Raw genomic sequence first — 20,281 nt, forward strand, 5'->3', positions numbered from 1 at the left:
ACCGAAGCATTAAAGCACGCCGCGTGACTATTAAAAATATATATTTGCGGTAAATACGTGTGATATACGGGAAACGTGTGATTCCCAATTGATTCACTGCACTTTACCAGGAAATGAGTAATATTTACGTACATACGTATATAGGGACTTCTGTTGTTGGTTTTTAATTTCATGAATTTGGGAAAAACCTTATTTTGCAGACATTTGTTAAAAAACCAAATGTTGGGAACATATTCGGCAACGTAGAAGTAATTTAAAATACCAAATAGCCAAGAAACCAATTTCGGCTTCTTTCAAAAATTGAACTGAGGAGGCTTTTACTTGATGAAAATCCATTTATCAAAATAAATAAGAACTAAAAGTTCAGATTTTCACGAAATTATATATTTTGACATGACAATTGTTTCGACAACACAGTGTCTTTATCAAATGTCAATCACAATCACAATATATAATTTCGTGAACATACGTATATAGTTTGTATACATAATTTCTAAACTTTTTTCAAATTTAATTTTTTCACCTAAGCGCGATTTTTATTAATCCCAAGATCGAAATTCCTACGTACCTCGTTGGCAACGTGCATTTGGACGTGTCTCTCGTAGTCATACCGAACGTGGACCGCCGTGCCCACTTCCACCCTGCCGAAATCATTGATAATCCCGAAAATCGATTTTATGCGCATTTTGTCGACTCAATGAGACCTCAAAAGGCGGACCGAACGAACGGTACTGATCGGGAAAGAACTGCGCCTCGAACTTCGAACGTTTGATCTCAATTTAACGTCTAATTGATCCCATGAAAGTGTGAAAAATTGACGCCTTATTCAGCGATTCAAGGCGGTTACTCGTAATTGATGTGGCTCGTTTTGAAAAATACGCCGTCTAAGTAGGAGGTTTGTGTTATTTTTGATTTTGATTTTTCGTCGTTAAGGCGGCGCAGTCGTTCTTTGGCACCGTTACAAACAAGGCCTCGGAGCTCTGACCTCGCGATAAGTATTTCATATTTAGAATCACATTAGGAAAAAAATGCGCAAATTTTGAAGTGTTAGTGGACTAAATAGCCCATTAACATATTCTCATCTCTTTTTATTAAGTTTTTTGAGGCGATGTTCTTAGATTTGCTCTCTAATTAGTTGCAATAAAGTTGCAGGACAAGTACGTGCCAAATATTTCCTCAGTAAACATTGTAAACACCAAGAACTAAGAACGGAACGAAAACGGAAACGAAAACGAAATAAATAATTTCGGTTACCGGTTTTAACCGATTTAATGACACAGTATTTTTGTAACCTACTTCTAGTAGACATATGAAAGGTGCAAGGGTCAAGTTGGCCCTGGAAGCTCCCGCTTCTATTTCTCACTAGTTTACCGAAGATTCGCGCGCTCATCACTAGTGCTCCGCTATAGAGTAGGAGAACCGAAGGTGACGTGATCACTCACATATCCATGGTATTCCCCTATTATTTTTTCCTGACGATTATCCAATAAATTGGTTAAGGCTTTCGCGGCCCGTTGATAAGCTATTATCTTCATTCGGGTTTAAAGGCCGTCGTCGATTGGAATTACTTCCTAACGTTTCGCTAGCACGTGTGGCGAGCTTCTTCAGAGGTCCTTCCATCTCCGATGTTGGACGTAGACTGACGATTTCTCCTGCGCAGGTTGTATTTACGCCGATTGGTGGAGGGCGGGGCTTGTTCCGCTTCGGTTGGTCTCGGGATATCGATCGGTACTGCTCGGGCGTTCCTAAGGATCGGGTTCCAGATTTGGTTGAGTCTAAGGGTCTCCTCCTTTCGGTTGAAATTGTGTGGGTGTTTTTGAATCTCAATGGCTTCCCTGACTAGTCTGTTGTGATAGCCGTTGACCGATGCTAGTAACTTACAGGTCTCAAAGTGTATCCTGTGTTCCCCGCTGCCCAGTGCGTGTTCAGCCACTGCAGATTTCTCTGTATGTCCTAGCCTGCAGCTTGCTTTATGCTCCTTAAGTCTCGTTCCCATTGATCTCTTGGTAGTTCCGATGTAGACCTTTCCGCATGAACACGGAATGCGGTAGACTCCCGCAGCTGAAAGTGAGCCCCTCTTGTCCTTCGCTGACCTGATGGTCTGCTGGATCTTCTTTGTAGGCTTAAAGATTGTTTTGATGTCGTGTCTTTTCAATACTCTGCCAATCCTGTCGGTGACACTCGGAATATACGGCAGATATGCGTGGGAGGTGGAGGGTCGTTGTTCGGTATCCCGTGATCTTGATGATCTTGAGTTCATTGATCTCTCGATCTCCCTCTTACTGTAGCCATTTGCCTCGAACGCAGTTTTTAGGTGTTCAAGTTCCATCTGGAGGTTCTCCGGTTCGCAAATCCTTCGGGCTCGTTCTGTCAGGGTTCTGATAACCCCATACTTTTGACTTGGGTGATGGTTGGATAGAGCATGCAGGTATCTGTCCGTATGGGTTGGTTTTCTGTAAACTGTGTGGCCCAGCTTGTTACCCCGCTTCCTCACTAGTACGTCCAAGAATGCAAGTTGTTGGTCATTTTCAGTCTCCATAGTAAACTGGATGCTGGGATGCTGACTGTTGAGATGCTGCAGAAAGTTGTTGAGCTTGTCCATACCATGTTTCCAAATCACGAAGGTGTCATCCACGTACCGGAACCACGTTGCTGGCTTGTACTCTGAGGTCTCGATCGCTTTTTCCTCAAAGTGTTCCATAAATAAGTTGGCTATAACCGGGCTTAGTGGGCTTCCCATTGCCACTCCGTCCCTTCCACACGAATAGCTACCGGTCAGACAGACTTCAAAAAGTTTGCAAATATCGACAGGAAATATCCTGTTCACCAGGTCCAAGCAACTCTTCAGAGGTACTTTGGTAAACAGTGAGACAACGTCGAAGCTCACAAGGATGTCGTTTTGTCAATATTGATATCTTGAATCTTGCGCACGAAGTCGGTGGAGTCCTTGATGTAACTGGTGCCGTGTCCTACGTGTGGTTGAAGCAGCGATGCCAAGTGTTTAGCCAAGTAGCCCTCCACCAATCGGCATAAATACAACCTGCGCAGGAGAAATCGTCAGTCTACGTCCAACATCGGAGATGGAAGGACCTCTGAAGAAGCTCGCCACACGTGCTAGCGAAACGTTAGGAAGTAATTCCAATCGACGACGGCCTTTAAACCCGAATGAAGATAATAGATTATCCAATAATTTCTTACACAACTTCGTTACATTCAATTGTCGGTATCAGTCTGTATTGTGTTTCTGTTTGTATGTCTTAATCTTGTTGCTATCATTCATATATAAAGGTAACATTTTAAAATAATAATATAATTTAAAATTACAAAAATATTTTTAAGCCTTTTTACAGTGGGACGATATCAAATGAATCGGTTTCGAAAATGTTTCGTTTACGATGCTCTAACAAATTAATCAACTTGTAAAGTCAAAGAGTGCAACACATCAATAAAAGGAAATCATTCAGGAAACTTGCAGCGACATGTACAATTTTGTCATGAAGACATTTTTGCTAACTATCCCACCTACCACAGATGAAGAAGAAAATAAAGAATGATGTATAAAAAGAAAATGAAATTCGAGAAAATGAAGAACAAGAAAATGGAAGTAATGCATTTATTACGAAACTAGATGCTTCCATAAGTGACATTGCCACAAATTCCGGCTGTAGCTGTAGTAGTCTACGAAATATAAGGTGTGCAGCACATACATACTTAGCGATTATAGGTAGAGTTAGAACTTTGACTAAAAGATTAAGAAAAATAAATGTTTTAACTGTAATTAAAACAATGAAACTTAAGAAACCTACTGTAGATTGTACGACATGATGGCACAGCACCCATGATATGTTGGAAAGACTCTTATTATTGAAAAACTTTTGTAGAGACTTGGCCGGGAGCACTGAGGAGCTATATTCAAGCGAAAATGATTGGTCAGATATACAAGACATCTGTAACATTTTAAATCTTGCGAAAAAAACAGGAAAATTATTCCAAACGACGCATTTATTGGCTGGAGATTTTTATTCTGCCTGGCTGAAGTGTAAAATGCAAACAAGTAAAATTTGTGGCCGATTTTCAACAACTTTAGTGTAATCCCCAAACAAAAACGAAAAAGCACTCATCAAGATATAATTATGTCAGCAATATTTCTTGATTCAAGATTCAAAGTAGTTTTATCTACTTCACAAATTGACATAGCTAAAAACTACATCTCAGATGCATGGGATGCTCTAAAAAATATAAATGAAAGTAACTACTTCGTTGAAGAGTCATCTCTAGAGTCAACTTCAACAGAAGAAGTTGAAATAGAGCAATTTTTAAAACAGAAAGAAAATATTTCTTCAAAATCTCATAATACAGCAGATATTCGACGGTTGTTAGATCGCTATTATGAAGAACAGCGCGAAAAGCGAGATACGGGCGTCTTAAAATGTTGGGTAGCAAAAGAAACTTCATTAAATGCATTGTATAACGTTGCAAAACAAATTATTGGGTTACCTATGACACAAGTGAGTGTTGCACGAGCATTTTCAGCACTGAAATATATTTTAAATTATCAAAGGACGAATTTAGAAGAAAATTTATTGGAAGATGACTTGCTTCTTAGATTAAATAGTTACAATTAATTTTTATATAAATATATTCATATATACTAAAATTAATAATTATCCTGTAATTTACTTTAGAATATTTTTTTATTTATTTTAGAATGCTGAATTATTCATATATAGTTTTTCTATAAAATGAATATGTTAACAATTTTTTTATCTTATTTTTAATAATAATAATTTTATTTACAAATAACAAAAAATTAACCGTAACAATTTTTTTAAAATAAATAAAAGTTAATTGAAATAAAGTAATATCAGAGAGAAAAGAAACAAATATTATTATTTAAAATATGAAGCAAAAAAAAAATAACAAAATCTGTCATTGGCATACCACTAAACTGCATCATAGTTTGTGCGTGTTTTCAAGTAATTAAATTTAATGGGAATAAATGAAAGAAACTAAAACAGATTCGTGCCTCTCCAGTACAGAAACGGTCCCAAACAATTCATTCTAAATTTTATTTTTAATATTTGTAAAAAGCAAAAATGCCATCACCACTTAAAATGCAGTTGATTGAAATTTTTTTGCATTTAAGTTCTTAAATTTTCTTTTAGTAATTCTTGCCAGCTATGATTAAAATTATGACAAGTAACTTATTTGTCAAATATAAACAATAAAAATTAAAAAAGCATGTTGGCATACTTTTATTATAAAAATAGTAAAAAAAACGGTTTTAACCGTTATTTTATTTCGGTTGATGAAAACGAAAATGATATTTTTCGGGTGTGAACGAAAAGAACGAAAACGAAATTTTTCATTTTCATTCGGATCGGAAACGAACAAAATACTTGTCCTTTTTAGTCCCTGGTAAACACATTACATTGGAATTCTAATCCAACCTCTCTTACTGTCTTATTGACATAATCCAATAATATATCTTTCTCTTTTCTATTACGTTTTGGTAAGACGATGTTTTTACGGTTGCTCTATTATTAGTTGCAATAAAGTTGCTGGTAAGGTGTGTGTAATGTTTGCTCGATGAACAAATACAGTCGCCTGTAAATACCGAAAAAAATGTTCATATTGCCAAGTGTTAGTGGCGATTTGGACTTGGATCTCCTTCGTACTAAAAAAAAATAGTGGTGTCACATATTTTTTTCAAGTTTCTTTAATCTGCTCTCTTTTAACCTCTCTTACTGTCTTATAAACATAATCCTCCTCTCTTTTTAGTACGTTTGGTGGGACGATTTTCTTAAATTGCTCTAATATTAGTTGCAATAAACTTGCTGCGTAAATATCTGCAAAATGTTTGCTCAATAAACATTTATAGTCATATAGTATAGTAATATACGTAGCGGATGATCGCTTGATAAGATTGGCGGTTATGGTATATGATTAAGAATCGAATTAAGTGAATCCAGTTTTATTGTTATTTTTAAGCGGTATTATTACGATTTAGATAAGCCCGTACTCGATTTTTCCCCACAAAAAATGTTACAATGGGACAAGAAATTCACGTGTTAAAGTGACGCTTCCCGCACGCTAGATCGGTGTATAATTAAATTAAGTCTTTAAGCACTAAAACCGAAATTTGGGATTTCGTTTTTGTTTTTTGTTTGTTTTTGGTGTTATTCAAAGAGATACATAGAGGATAAAGGTCACTTTCTCGTTGAAACTTTGTGACGTCTACAAGATAGAGTTTAGAAATTTTATTTATTTTTTATTAGGAACGATGCACGACGCGTTGTTAAAATAACAAAAAAGGGTTTTTATTAAGTTTCCAATGTTTTTGATGTTTGATATTTGGGACACGATGGCGTTGAGAACATAATTTTATTGTTTTTTATTGTTTTATTGTGTTTATTATTATACATGCCATTTTTAACGTTCTTGTTGCGTTTTTTTGCTGTACAAAATGGAGCGTGCCTTTTCGTCAAAGAAATTCGACATGCTACAATGTTATAGTATATTTATGCTATAGTAACGCCGTTGAAGCTGGGCGTATGTATTTAAATAACCACCCAGAGAGTACAAACATCTAGAAATAAGGCCTGCAATGAGGAATAAGTAAATAATGCATTGTTAGCTGCAGCTGAAAATCCAGAAACCAGAAACGTCTTTTAGAAAAACAGAACGAACAACTGTAGTTGCTAAATCTACTGCTACTGCAGCGAATGTATTTCTCGTTGTTTTGCAAAGATGCAAAAACTAACGGTCGTAGAAAAAGTGTTGCATAATATACTATTACCAGCGAATTTTTGAGGCTAAGAAGACTAGGTCGTGAAGCCTTTCAAAACATTACAATAATAATATGCTAAGAAATGTTTTAAGTTCGACATTTACAAGTATTTGGAATATAATGGGGTCACTTGTTTGAACATTCTTTATAATTTAATTTTTTTGTACTAAGTTTTTATTTTGTTCGATGAATTAACATGTGTATTTTTTTTATTTTTCAATTTTTTTGGAAAAATATTGTGTCATACATCGTTGTATTCGTAAATATTAAATGCTATGTAATACATGGTGTAGATTTCTCACGGACCATATGAAAAAATAAATCTGTCATCTATCTTGTAGAGGTCGAAAAGTGGCAACGAGACAGTGACCTTTATTTTTTATCTCTTTAAATATATAATATATATATATATATATATATAATATATATAAATTTTGTTTTTTTTTAGGTATCTTCGGAATAATATCCCTTATTCTTATCTGGCAAAACCGAAATTGGCTATAAAAAGAATTACCACGGCATATATGATTCAAGCTCGAGCCAACATGAATATATGTATGATGTCCTTACATTTAAAAATTTCTAAGGTCCCATTGAAAAATGTCCGAGACTTTTGCCTTCCAAAGCTAAATCCGACGCGTTACGTGAAACGCAACGTGACTACGCCTTCTTACGTAATAACACAGTTTTCCAATCTACTCCTTTGACATTTCGATCTAAATACCGGGCGTCAAGGTCGTGGCCGCACCCCGCGTTCCTCACGGAAAACGCCCCCTCGCGGAGATGCTGCACAGCCCTTTTACTCACCGTCGGTCCCGTGGGGTTCGTCATTCTATCCTGTCGTTTGATTCGCGAATACTACTCGCGTAATATATATTCGTCTGACGGCTTTTAACTAATTACTAACCTAAACTAACAAACAAGTGAAAACGGACGCGCCGCGTATTATTTATAGTTTCGCGGGTCATCGAGATTTTCACCTCAGAGTCGGTTATCTCGTCCGCGCCGATTAGATTATCCCGGCGTCTCTTTTAGTACGACGTAAACTCGACTCTCGAACTCTACGAACCGTGCGGATTTATCAACTATGTTGGCAAACAAATAAAAAATTATTTTAGCGCGGCTTTTATTTTTCCGTGCAAAACGCAGACGTCGGTCGCCGTAGGCAACCAGACATGTTCGAGAAAATTCCGAATTTAATTTAGTTTCGCGAGTCACCGCAGGAAACCACCTCTCAAAATTTGAATAAATAATCTTTCCCGTATTTCCTTTTAAGCAATATTTTTAGCTTCCTTTTTGTTGTGTGAAAAAATTGACCTATGAAAAAATGTTTATTTAGAAGTTTTTTGTTAATTTTAACGTTTTATATAAAATATAGATATACCAACTGATTTTTAAAAATACTTGTTTTTACGTATTGTTACAACAAATTAATTGAAACAAACTAAGTATACCATTTGAATAAATGTAATACATGTTTCATTTATTAACAAAATAAATTACTGTTATATAGAATATTTTTTTATTTTCCCTGTATTTTATTTATTTAGACTGATATTGCAAAATATAACGGTTTTAAGTTGATAAGTGTTATCGTTTAGCCACAAATAGATTTTTTATTCTCGGCTCGAGTTTTTCCTATGAATGTAATTTGTAACAGGACTTAATGAACTTTGAAAAAGTCATTGCCACAATCCGTTAAAAATTAGTTTCTATTAAAGGAGCTTTTTATCCTACTACTACTGTGATGGCCCATCAGGAATGTTTAAATACTGAATATCTCGGTATGCATTTTTGGCTGCGGAAGAGCAAATGGAAATGCAGATCAAGCACGAAGGCTTTATATCGAGGATTATCCCAGTAGAAACGTTCCATCTGCTAAGAGATTCATTAACATCCACAGAAGACTTAGTGAAAGAGGATCATTCAAACCTGATAATATCAACAAAGTGAGACCAAGGTATAAAGGAACCGCCGCAATAGAAGAATTCCTTCAAAATGTGGAGGCTGACCCGTCAACGAGTACGGAAAAACTTGCTGCTCAGGAAAGAATTTCTTGCTCTACACTTTGGGAAGTTTTACATGAAAATGATTTTCGGCCCTTTCATGTTCAAAGGGTTCAAACACTGTATGATGGTGATGAGCAATTGAAAGTAATTTTATGCAATCAAATTTTAGGAAAAATTCAAAATTACCCGCAATTCTTAAATGTCATTTTGTTCACTGACGAGACTGCATTCAGGCATTGTAAATGTTCGAACAATGAAAACCCACATGCAAAAATTGACCTCATTATTTTAACGGATCACTTAATGGGGAAATGTATTTGCAATTTCTCCAAAAGGGACTACCTTTGGTGGAAGAAATAAAGTCTGTTCATAGATATAAGTAACGGGTGGTTAAATTGTAAGGGCCGATGTTGAATGTGAACCACACCTAAACGCCAAGTTTTTTTCCGAATTTTATTTGACATTTCTCTATTTCAGACTTACTCAATTTGAACCATGGAGAGATACACAATCCAACAACGTGTTAAAGTTATCCAGACTTATTATGAAAATGGGCGTTCAAATCAAAATGCATATCGTGCACTTCGTGATTTTTTTGGTCAATTTGATCGTCCAAATGTGCGTACAATCGCAAAAATCGTGAAAAAATTCGAGCAAACCGGGTCTGTAGAAGATGTGAGAACACCAGTGCATGCTCGTACAGCTCGTACTGCAGAAAATATTGCTGCTGTTCGCGATAGTGTGGCTGAAGAGCCGTCCACCTCAACTCGTCGTCGTGCCCAACAATTGCACCTCTCACGCTCGTCGTTGATAAACATTATGCATAAAGACTTGCATTTACACGCTTACAAGGTGCAATTGGCTCAAGAACTAAAGCCTCTTGACCATTCCAAACGTCGTGAATGAGCAGAATGGTGGCAAGAAATGGCAACAGTGGATGATCAATTTTCGAAGAAAATCATCTTCAGTGATGAGGCACATTTTCACCTCAGTGGATTCGTCAATAAACAGAATTGCCGCATTTGGGCGAATGAGAATCCAAGAGTGATTGTCGAAAAACCAATGCACCCCCAAAGAGTGACTGTTTGGTGCGGTTTATGGGCTGGCGGCATCATCGGGCCGTATTTTTTCCAAAATGAGGCCGGTCAGGCAGTTACTGTGAATGGTGTTCGCTATCGTGAGATGATAACGAACTTTTTATGGCCCGAATTGGAAGATATGGATGTGCACGATATGTGGTTTCAGCAGGACGGTGCCACTTGCCACACAGCTAACGAAACAATGGCTCTTTTGCGCAACAAATTCAATGGTCGTGTTATCTCACATAATGGCGATGTCAATTGGTCGCCAAGATCATGTGATTTGACACCGTTGGACTTTTTTCTTTGGGGTTATTTGAAAGAAAAGGTGTACGTCTATAAGCCAGCAACAATTCAAGAGCTAAAGGATGAGATAATTCGGCACATTAACGGCATAGAACCTCCATTATGCCTCAGGGTCATCGAAAATTTGGACCATCGGATGGAGGTGTGCCGCCGTGGTCGCGGCGCCCATTTGGCAGATATTTTATTCCATACATAATTGAGTAATACCAATATATCATAATAAAATAAAATTACAATAATTTCCTAAATAGTTTGTGTTTTATTCAAAATCAACATCGGCCCTTGAAATTTAACCACCCGTTACTTTGCTTAGAATTTAATTATTTGGGGTTTTGTTAGGAAAGATTTATGTTTACATCTAAAATAAAATTACAAATTATTTTTATTACCTACTTAAATGTCAGCATCGCTTCTTTTTTTCCTCGCCGAAATAGGATTATTCACAATTTTCGATATAGTTGATGTTGAAATTTTCGTCAATGTGGCCGTTTCTTCTAAAGATGCTTGCTTGCTGGCACCACGTTCAATGAGAGTCAAATAAACATTGTTTATAACTTCCTTAGTCTCAATAAAATAGTGTTTTCTACATTTGGGCGGGAGCATCTCCTGAGACTCGCACATATTTTGCATAATTCGCACACTGTCTTACACACGAAATAATAATGATTATTAATAAACTTAAACTAAGTAGTATACCAAATCAAAAAATATTAAACACAGGTAGATATAAAATTATTTTCTATTACGGACCATAATTTTACCTGAATTTAAGTTCCGAAACTTTAGGTAATAATCTTGTTGCATTGTATGTTAATGACCACCCTTGGATAATCCCATTCAAAAGCAATTGGTCACTTTCTTATATCTATGAACAGACCATACCCTTGCAGTGAATGTTGGCTGTAAGAAGGCATTTAAATCACTTAAAGTCTTTAGTGCATGAAACATCTACCCCAGATATCAATGATATACGACAAAAAATAATAAAAGCTTGCGAAATCATTAGAAATAGGTTAGGCGTATTTTTTCTTGTTCGGCAGCATTTTTTTTAATGTATAAGAAAATGTTTAGAAATGAATGGTAGACATCTTGAAATTTAATTGTAATTATCATTGTATACTGTTTAATTCCCGGTTATTATTAATTACTTTTTATTTTCGAAAATGTTAAACGTATTTATGTTCTTTTACTTTTTCAATTTATAACACTGTTTTGCAAAAATTAGTCCGCGTCGCTTGTAGCTTAATAAAGTATCCACTTACTTTTCCGTAACAAAAATACATATCGCGATATCCAGTATCGCCTTTCGGTAAATTAGACCGAGAATAAACAAATCGATTTGTGGCTAAACGATAACACTTATCGACTTAAAACAAGATTAACAATTTTTGAGGGTCTGTGATTCTGCTTGAGGCAGCCTGTTTTATTTTGCAATATCAGTCTAAATAAATAAAATAGAGGGAAAATAAAAAAAATGTAGGTAAAGTGCCCTCTAGTGCCAGACTGCTGAAACACTTTTACTTTGTAACGATGACTTACTAAATCAGGGCGGTGTGTAAAATACCAGCTTATCCCGTTGAGAATTAAGCCCTCTGTTTCAGAACTCAATTTCCGAGCACCCTGTACATCTAAAATAAAACTCTAGATATCGCAGGGTATTCAATTTTCATAAATGAATGTAGAATGTAGAAATTGTACATTTAAAATGCAATAATGCATGTTATTATGTGTGTTGATAAGTAAATAAGAAAAATCAAAAATTAATAAAGAAAAGTATTTTTCTATTCCCTCCTGTAAAATGCCCAATTAAACAATGATCTAACATGCGGAAATTGCTATCTTACCGCGTCTGTTTCGTTTCCCACGGATCTGAGCCATTTCGGAAAATTCTGTAATATTATCGCACGAGTTTAGGAGCAACGGATGTTTTCGGAGATTTTACCGCACGGCTTGAATTTTGACGTTGTCAGTTTTAGCGGTTATGTCAGTGTGTTGTTTTGCGAAAATGTACCCAAATTCTAATGGTCGCAGAAAAAGAATAAAACGTGTTGCATACTATACTTTTTGTACGACCGTAAATTAAGCGGATTGTGTCGAAAATTCTTTCAATGCTGCGACACCCTGTGTATTTTGTGAAAATGTTTAAGTAAATTACACTTAAAATAATTATGTTGGAGTTAATTTTACGTAGATACGGCACACAGAAACTTACTTATTTTTATTAGTTTGCTTGAAGTCCGTTTCGCTCTCTGTTTCACTCGTGCAGATATATGTTGTCACAACCTAGTTCCGAACGTTAGCACGACGCCGCTATGGCCCATATTGAAATACCGGGTTAAATTTTAGTTTACCTGGGTGTTGCAAGAAACACCCTCAGCGCCATCTATCCGCCCATAGATTAATTAGCCGTGTACCAGGACGCATCGTTGAAGTGGATTCGTTAATTCCCGATAGAGTGAGCCACAGAGAACCAATATAGAGCATGAAGAGGATGTCGATTGGAAACGAGACGATAACCGTTAGCGAATATTTTACCGCATATATGCGATGTAATTTTGCTATATTTGTCCTTTTATTATAATGCTAAATTGTTTCCGTTCGGTTCTGTGCTTAACAGTTGCTACGCTACCGAATAAAGAAATAACACATTTTTTATGGTTTGAGATTCGGGTATTACATTGTGGGCTTGGTATGAAAATCCAATATTATTCTCAGAGATTTTCGTTTTATTTCCTTTATGTTCCCCCTTATTTCCTGGTATATCGTCATATTTCCTTCATATATTCCCAATACCGCCAAATTCAGAGAACGAGAACTGGAATTCGAGATCTTTTAACAAGTCTCCGATTTAGTCATCTTCATTCATTGTATATGAATTTCTCCGTGAGTTTATCCCGGATAACAATGAAATAACAATGAAAATAAACGGCAAACAAATAATTTAATAAATAAGCTTTAAATATTTAAATGCGTCATATGTCCTGTGCGTCGAGGTATCGATTCTGCAGATCCTTGAGGACGTCCCAAAGGACCAAAATGACCACCGAATGCGGCCCCAGCCTCATGTAGTTGGCGATCGTTCCCTTGTAAAATCCATAGACACCTTCCGTTTGCCAAATTTTAAAGAAACAGTCCAAGAGACCGTCGTAGAGCAGTCCCTTACCCTGCGAATTGACGCCTGAAACAATATTCCTCATCTATAACGGATGGATAACGAACCGAAATTCCGAGGAGCGGTCTTTATTTATACAAAATCTAATTAATAGACCCGATTCAAAAAGGGAAAGCGGCAAATACAAAAATTGTTGCTAGTGCAAACGTTTAAATCTATCAGTAATGGCAGAACCGGTATCATTTTCGACTTGGCTTGTGCGGATCGCGAAGCATTAAAACGGAAAAAAGTTCCAATCAGACACACAGAGGTCATTTTTATTTATTTAGGAATTAATAATTTGTAAAAAAAATATTTCAGAAAACGTATGTGTTCGGACTTATCTGAAAGATAACATTCTATAGAATGGAGTGTCTTTGAAATTTGTTTTTTTGGTGTCGCATTTACATTTTTCTTTTCCACAAAAGTGGAACCAATATTCGACTTGTGCTCTTGCTTGAAATAGTCGAATTGTAAAATTGCGATTTCACCTGTGAAAGACTTACGTGCGCAAACTTTTCATGTTTATTTTCGTTATTTTCTGATATGTATAAACACCACAAAAAAATTAAACACTTCATACTTGGATAAGGTGCTTAGAATGTTGCCTGCATCTCTCCTACAAAATAACAATAAAGAAAATACGAGAAGATGATGAGAATAGTATCGTTAAACAGAGAAGACAGGAAATTATACAAAAAATAAGAGAAGAGTTAAATTTGCTGGTCGATATTCCAAAACAGGGTTATATCACCACTAACGACGGAAATACCGCTAGAAAGTTTTTCCGATTATATGTCATATGGACAACAATGTGTTCCGGGTATGAAATAGACGTGGACGCGTTTACCTAGTATTGCACGGCAACAGCCAATTTGTTTGTTAGGATACTCATCCATGGGCCGCAAATTATAAAAGCAGCACCTCTCCCTATTGGAATGTTTTCGAAAGAGGCACTTGAATCCCGCAATAAGGATTTTCGCAAGTACCGGGAATCATATTCAAGAAAATTTTCAAGGAGCAAAACAATGAGCGATGTATTTTGTCGGCTATTATTATCTTCGGATCCATACATATCATCTTTATCTGAGGTACGCGTTCAAATAAAGAAGCACTGACTAAAGACGTTCTCAGGTTACTCCAAGAGCTTAACTTGGCAGCCTCTGAACATAGTGACACTTCCGACAGTGATGGCAGCGAACAATAAAATGTATTTTCTGTTGTACCGAATAGGTATATAATTTTTATTATTGTTTGTAAAGTAACAAATAAGGACATTTTATTTGTTGACATAAGCGTTTTTTATGCCAATACCCTGTTATTTTTACATTGGACGTAGAAAATACAGAATAATAACATACATTTTATTATTGTTTTTAAAGGAGCAAATTGGGATAATATTTTTCTGTTGAAATACGCGTTAGTGTTTAAACACCCTGTACAAAATACTTATATGTTGCAATAAAACTTTCATTTGTATTTCACGCGTAGAAAATATTTAAATCGACTAAAACTCACAGGTAAATTTGGTATATATCAGATTTCCGATTTATTACCACCTAATAAAATTAAAATGACCTCTATGCGATAGCTGTTCGAAAATTATCGGAGCTTCAAAAAACCCCGTCCGTCCTTCACAAACGGTTAAAGAAATCTCATTTTATGCACATCCCAGTAGATAAACTCACCTTGGTTGTAAAGGCGCGTCGAGACCACATCGAAAGGGTTCATGGCAATGGTCTGAAAAGCGCCGCTCACTAAACTAGACACTAGCGACGTTAATAGCGGATTCGCTTGAAAGATTTGCAGTTCCCTGAGGGAATCCTTAAACATGGCGAAACTGGTCAGTTGAACCGAGGAGCCCACCAGGGCCCTCAGTACCGTCGCGTTTGCCCCCCTCCAAAGGCCCTTTATCTAGAAAAAGACGCATCAAACTATATCGGGCCATCGTCGGCACATTCCCACCCCATCCCTAGAGTAAATCGCTCCAATGGCCGCGACGGCGTTGCGATGGCTGTGCTGGTGGCCTACGGCTATGCCCTCTGCTGCTTGGGACTGGATCTGCGTCTTGATGAGGAACAAAGGGCTCGCACAGAACGCGCCCAAACCTCCGGAAAAGGCGCTACCGAGGGCGCACTTGTGGAACACCACTTTGCCGTTGGCGTCGGTCAGAAAACCCCTCCTGTTTAGATACTGATACGTGCCTAAGTCGGGTGATAATCGGAATGTCTTAATTGAACATTAGATAGTCGAACAACTTATATTTCTGAGTGAAATTCATGTTTTGAAATAGCAAGCGTCTATCTTCAGTTTTTTGTTCTAACTACTTCTTATAGTGTACAAGGTGGTCCGTTTAAGAGGGGCATATACATTATCTCGAAGCCTACGGGAATTACAAAAAAAATTAAATAAAAAAGTTGCTATTAAAACTAGCTTTGTTATACACAGGGTGGTAAACAAAGTTATATTTCTTAAATAGAACACCCTACATTTTATTGCATTTTTGGATAGTCCTTTCAAAGACAAATTCAACGATATATATGAGCACGATGAGTATGATGCATCGTTTCGAACTTATTAGCGATCATCTTCAGAATTCTGGTCATGTTTAAACCATCATTGTTGAGTTGCTTATTAACTTTTCCATCTATTATTTTTACGAAAATTACGCTTTTCTTTAGGCAATGATCAAATTTAAAATATTTTCTTAAAATACGCGGTGTTGCGACGTTTCGCAAAATTATACTTTTCGCAATTTTCTTAAATGAGACACCCTGTATATTGTTGGACTTTCGAATAGCCACTTTAATAGCAATTTCAATTATATAATAGTACGGGTTTCTGACTTAACGTTTTGGCTAAATTGGCAGATAAAATTAAAAACTGGGTATAAGATTTAAATTATTAAGATATGAGACTGGGAATTAGCTCGTTATCAATTTGTTCACAACCGTTTTAGAGCATTGTTAAGAAGTCATATTAAAAACATAATGTTAAGCTTTGCACAATGTTGCCAAATTTCTCAAATTCCTTATTTCTAAGTTTAAATGTCTACGTGAAATGATTACAGAAAATTTACACTAACTACTAATGCATATTACTTACTAGTAAAATTAATTAAATTAGTTTTTCAATATGTCCACCGTTTTGAAGAATACTAGGACTCCTAGCTGGCCAGGAGATGATTCCGTTTTGTCAAATCCACTCTCTGAAATTTTCGTTTAAAAAACGAATGATTGCAGCAGTTCGATGGTAAGAAGCCCAAATTAAATTTGGGAGCTATCTTTGAGGAATATTATTATGTATAAGTGGCCGAATTTCGTTCCTTAATAAGTTTAAATATCGTACGGATGTTAAATTTTGTTGGTAAAATGTGGGCCCTAAAATTCTAAATATCCAGATTGCGCACTATACATTCACGGATCTTCCCCCTGGTTGTTTACTTCAAAAACACATTTTTTATTTTCTAAACTCCAATAATGCGTATTTTTTCTAATAAATAACACCGCACACGTTGTAAATAATGATTCATCGGTCCAAATTATATTTTGAAATATGTTATCTAAAAAATGTCTATCCATCAGTATATAGCAAAATTAGAGTTCTAAGTTAAAATCTGCTTCTTGTAGCTTTTGTACTAATGTGAATTCAAATAACTGTTAATTTTTAAACATGTTTGAAGTGTGGTTCGTCTTACGTCTACATCTGAAGCACCAAGCCGGGTAGAGGTGTCTGGCGTATTTTCAAAATGCAGAAGAATATCTAGCTGCATATTTTCACCCAAAACCTACATTTTTTCACTAAAACATTGCCATTTGTTTGAAAATGCTGGTATATTTTGGCAATTTTTTTTGTCCTAGCAATCGCCTATGGGGAAACTTGTCTCTATATGGTCTAAGAGCAAGAGCCGGACTTTTGTTATTGACGATGTAACATTCTAATCGGTCAACTTTTTCCTCCTTCGTATACATTATACAAAATAGACTCAACAAGAATACAACTTAATGAAATAAATAGAAAATAGTGAAAGTCCGAAAAAGTGTGGTTACAATATTGTAATACACTGACACCTGTCAAAAAATCAGTAGTATTACCACAACTGAGAATTACTATTGTTTTCAAAGCTACTGCGATGATTATATCAAAAACGTCAAAATTAATAATATATCAATTTTGTGTTTGTGTCGTTCAACAACCAAGTTTCTATATATTTTTTAAAGACATGTGGTCTATATTTATTATTTACAAGATTCTTAAATTGTGAATGTAAAAGAATTTATGTATTATTGGAAAATAATTGCCAATTAAGCGAAAACGGTACTATGTTATATAATTGAAATTGCTATTAAAGTGGTTATCCGAAAATCCAATGATATACAGGGTGTCTCATTTAAGAACATTGAAAAAAGTTACATTTTTAAGAAATATTTTAAATTTGATCATTGCCTAAATAAAAGCATTATTTTGATGATGGTTTAAACATAACCTGAATTCCGAAGGTTATCGCTAATAAGTTCGAAACGGTGCATCATAGACCCATACTCATATATATATATATATATATATATATATATATATATATATATATATATATATATATATATATATATATATATATATATATATATATATATATCTTAAACGGGCCACCCTGTACACTGATAAAAAAATTAAATACAAAATAAATTACATGTATTTTCATACGAAATTTGAAAATGTAAATTTACCTCTTGCAATGGAATATTACACCCTTAAGTCAAACTTAAGTTATGTATATTTAAACTTAAGTTTGCTGGAGTACTTTTATATGGTAAGTATACGTGAATACCTTTTGTGTTCTACATGCGTTCTAAGTATATAATAATACTTTCTAAAATACAAATTTCTCGTTTAATATTTATAAATAGCCATAACTTCAGAAATAACGTTACTTTTTAAATTTGTTTAAGGGTTTAAAAACCATTAACAGATCTCACGCACATTTTTAACGTTTAAGCCGCTAATACGAAAAAAAGTTAAAAATCATATGGAATATAGGCTCGCACCTAATCGAATACTATTTCTTGATCCGTGGAGGAACATGGCGACCCCGAGGCCCTTCTGTAGGCCCCCCAGGCCCTCATTTTTGGCCACCACGTATGCCGCGTGGAACACGTTGCGGTAGACTAGCGCGTGTTTGCCCCTGGCTTTGAGCTCGCCCTGTAGTTGCATGCGCGTCTTGAGTACGTCCAGGGGATTGCTAAACACGGAAGCGCCACAGGCCGCCATTCCGCCGATGACGAAGTCCATATCGAAAAACAACCGAATGCGATTCGGGCCACCCTGTACGGCTCAAAATGACGCGCGAACGAATCGTACTTAACCTCAAAATTTTGTCGATTTTGAGCGCCCGCGTGCGATCCCCAAAAAAGAAAAGGTAGGCGCGTAGCTGACGCAAAGTGTTTGGAAATTAGAACACGATCGGAAAATGCGGGACGTAAAACATCATTTCGCGGTAAAATTGTGCATGTGACTAACTTATCACGTGCCCAAATTCGCAGCGACAAACTACAATCGCACCTTGGTCCGTGTTCAAACATTACGCAGGATGATGTGAGATTCTCGAGTTTGTGGAGGAGATCGCATTCTTTACAAAACAGAGAGCAGCGCGAAATTTGGGAAAACTGTCAAGTTTAGTTTAGTTTAGTAACCTCGACCTAATTTATTATGGATGAGAATTACGCAACAATTTGACCAACACTGACGCAAAGGCTTTTAAAATGGAGTACCTACCCAAAACGTCAAAGTGTCGTCAATTCAATTGTTAAAAAAGTAATAATAATGTGGTTACTTGAAAGAATAACAATTGACTCATTGACATTGCATATTTATCATCACAGACGTCACCTGATAACTGCAATTGCAAAAAAAAACATGTTGGATAGTCAACTTTGCCTCCGATAACAAGTAACTTTCGGTTATGTTCGTGAATAATGTAAATTAAATTTATCGATAAGTATATCAACTTGTTGAGGTTACATCACAATAGTGCAGATAAGAATAATTGCCAGTTGAATACTGCAAGAATTTACTGTTAAGCCCGGTAGATACGATGCAATTTCTACATGCACCTGTCAGGACATGTAAATATTGCAACGTGTCTACTACTACTAAATTGCAGGAAATTTGGTAAATTCAGTTAACAGCTATTTTTTTCGAATTTGTGCGGCTAAATCGATGCAAAGGGTTTGTTTTCAATCAAAAGATGACTCTTAAAAGTCTAAATATAACTTTATGAAATACTAGACATTGCACAGGAAAAATCTAAGTGGCGAAAATTTAACTGTAACTGTATAATCTCTCATAGACAGAAACTGTAATTTTTGCAAGATATAACCAAGAAAATTAAAAACTATTATAAAACAAAATTTAGCCCCAGATGTAAGAGAATACATAAATTAATACAATTGGTATTATATTTGATATTATTGAGCACTTCAAACAAACATCCAATGCCAATGCCGTTGCGACATTTGGGTTTTCTTTGAAATTTACCAATCAAGATTCAAAAATTTGTAGAACAATGCTTAATTCGAAGCTGTCTACACATATGTCGGAGATCGTAAGAAATAATTGAAATAATATAATAAAATAGAAATAGAAACCCGCTAGGACGGGTTCTGATGGCGAGCGAGGCGACGTTGGGTTAGACTTCTCGTACATATTAAAAGAATGCACAACACAGCGCTTCAAACAAATGAATGATCCAATCACTTAATTGATTATTAAAGGGAAACCAACGATCCGCGACCCGCTAGATTAACTACAAAATAGCCATTCAAAAATAAACCATCGGTCTACTTAAAATCCGACCTAACCAATGCCTTTATAAAGACAATCTTTCCCGGTTCGCGTTCTATCCACTTCGGAAATATACCAAGTGGGTTCCCCACGAGTTCACAATATT

At 35.8% G+C, this 20,281-nt stretch overlaps 2 protein-coding genes across 3 annotated transcripts in view; both read right to left on the reverse strand.

Annotated features, from left to right (window-relative positions):
- Nucleotides 1-7,853, reverse strand: part of LOC132701750 (hexokinase type 2) — a 47,089-nt gene extending 39,236 nt beyond the window's left edge. Inside the window, exon 1 of one of the 2 annotated variants that reach the window (XM_060669923.1) lies at nt 7,598-7,853. In XM_060669923.1, coding sequence (XP_060525906.1) covers nt 7,598-7,621 — 24 coding nt within the window. In that variant the 5' untranslated portion in view covers nt 7,622-7,853. Of the gene's footprint in view, nt 1-568; nt 738-7,597 lie in introns of those variants that run through there. The other variant, XM_060669921.1, reaches the window with a different exon arrangement.
- Nucleotides 7,854-13,116: 5,263 nt separating this feature from the next.
- Nucleotides 13,117-19,201, reverse strand: LOC132701943 (solute carrier family 25 member 35-like). Its single transcript, XM_060670287.1, has 4 exons — nt 18,381-19,201; nt 15,301-15,539; nt 15,024-15,249; nt 13,117-13,362 (listed from the first exon to the last, which is right to left on the reverse strand). The coding sequence occupies exons 1-4, from the start codon at nt 18,622-18,624 to the stop codon at nt 13,157-13,159; spliced, it is 915 nt and encodes a 304-aa protein (XP_060526270.1). The 5' UTR covers nt 18,625-19,201; the 3' UTR covers nt 13,117-13,156.
- Between the last annotated feature and the right edge of the window lie 1,080 nt (nt 19,202-20,281).

The sequence above is a fragment of the Cylas formicarius genome, unplaced genomic scaffold, assembly GCF_029955315.1.
Source record: "Cylas formicarius isolate icCylForm1 unplaced genomic scaffold, icCylForm1.1 PGA_scaffold_5__7_contigs__length_24384050, whole genome shotgun sequence".
NCBI classification, from domain to species: Eukaryota; Metazoa; Arthropoda; class Insecta; order Coleoptera; family Brentidae; genus Cylas; species Cylas formicarius.

Excerpts from the sequence above, each read along its gene's own strand:
- LOC132701943 (XM_060670287.1), bottom strand. The coding sequence starts at position 18,624 with ATGGACTTCGTCATCGGCGGAATGGCGGCCTGTGGCGCTTCCGTGTTT. Across the intron at positions 15,250-15,300 it reads CGATTTACTCTAGGGATGGG|ATAAAGGGCCTTTGGAGGGG; the intron begins GTGGGAATGTGC and ends GTCTTTTTCTAG. Across the intron at positions 13,363-15,023 it reads GACGCGCCTTTACAACCAAG|GCGTCAATTCGCAGGGTAAG; the intron begins GTGAGTTTATCT and ends ATATTGTTTCAG.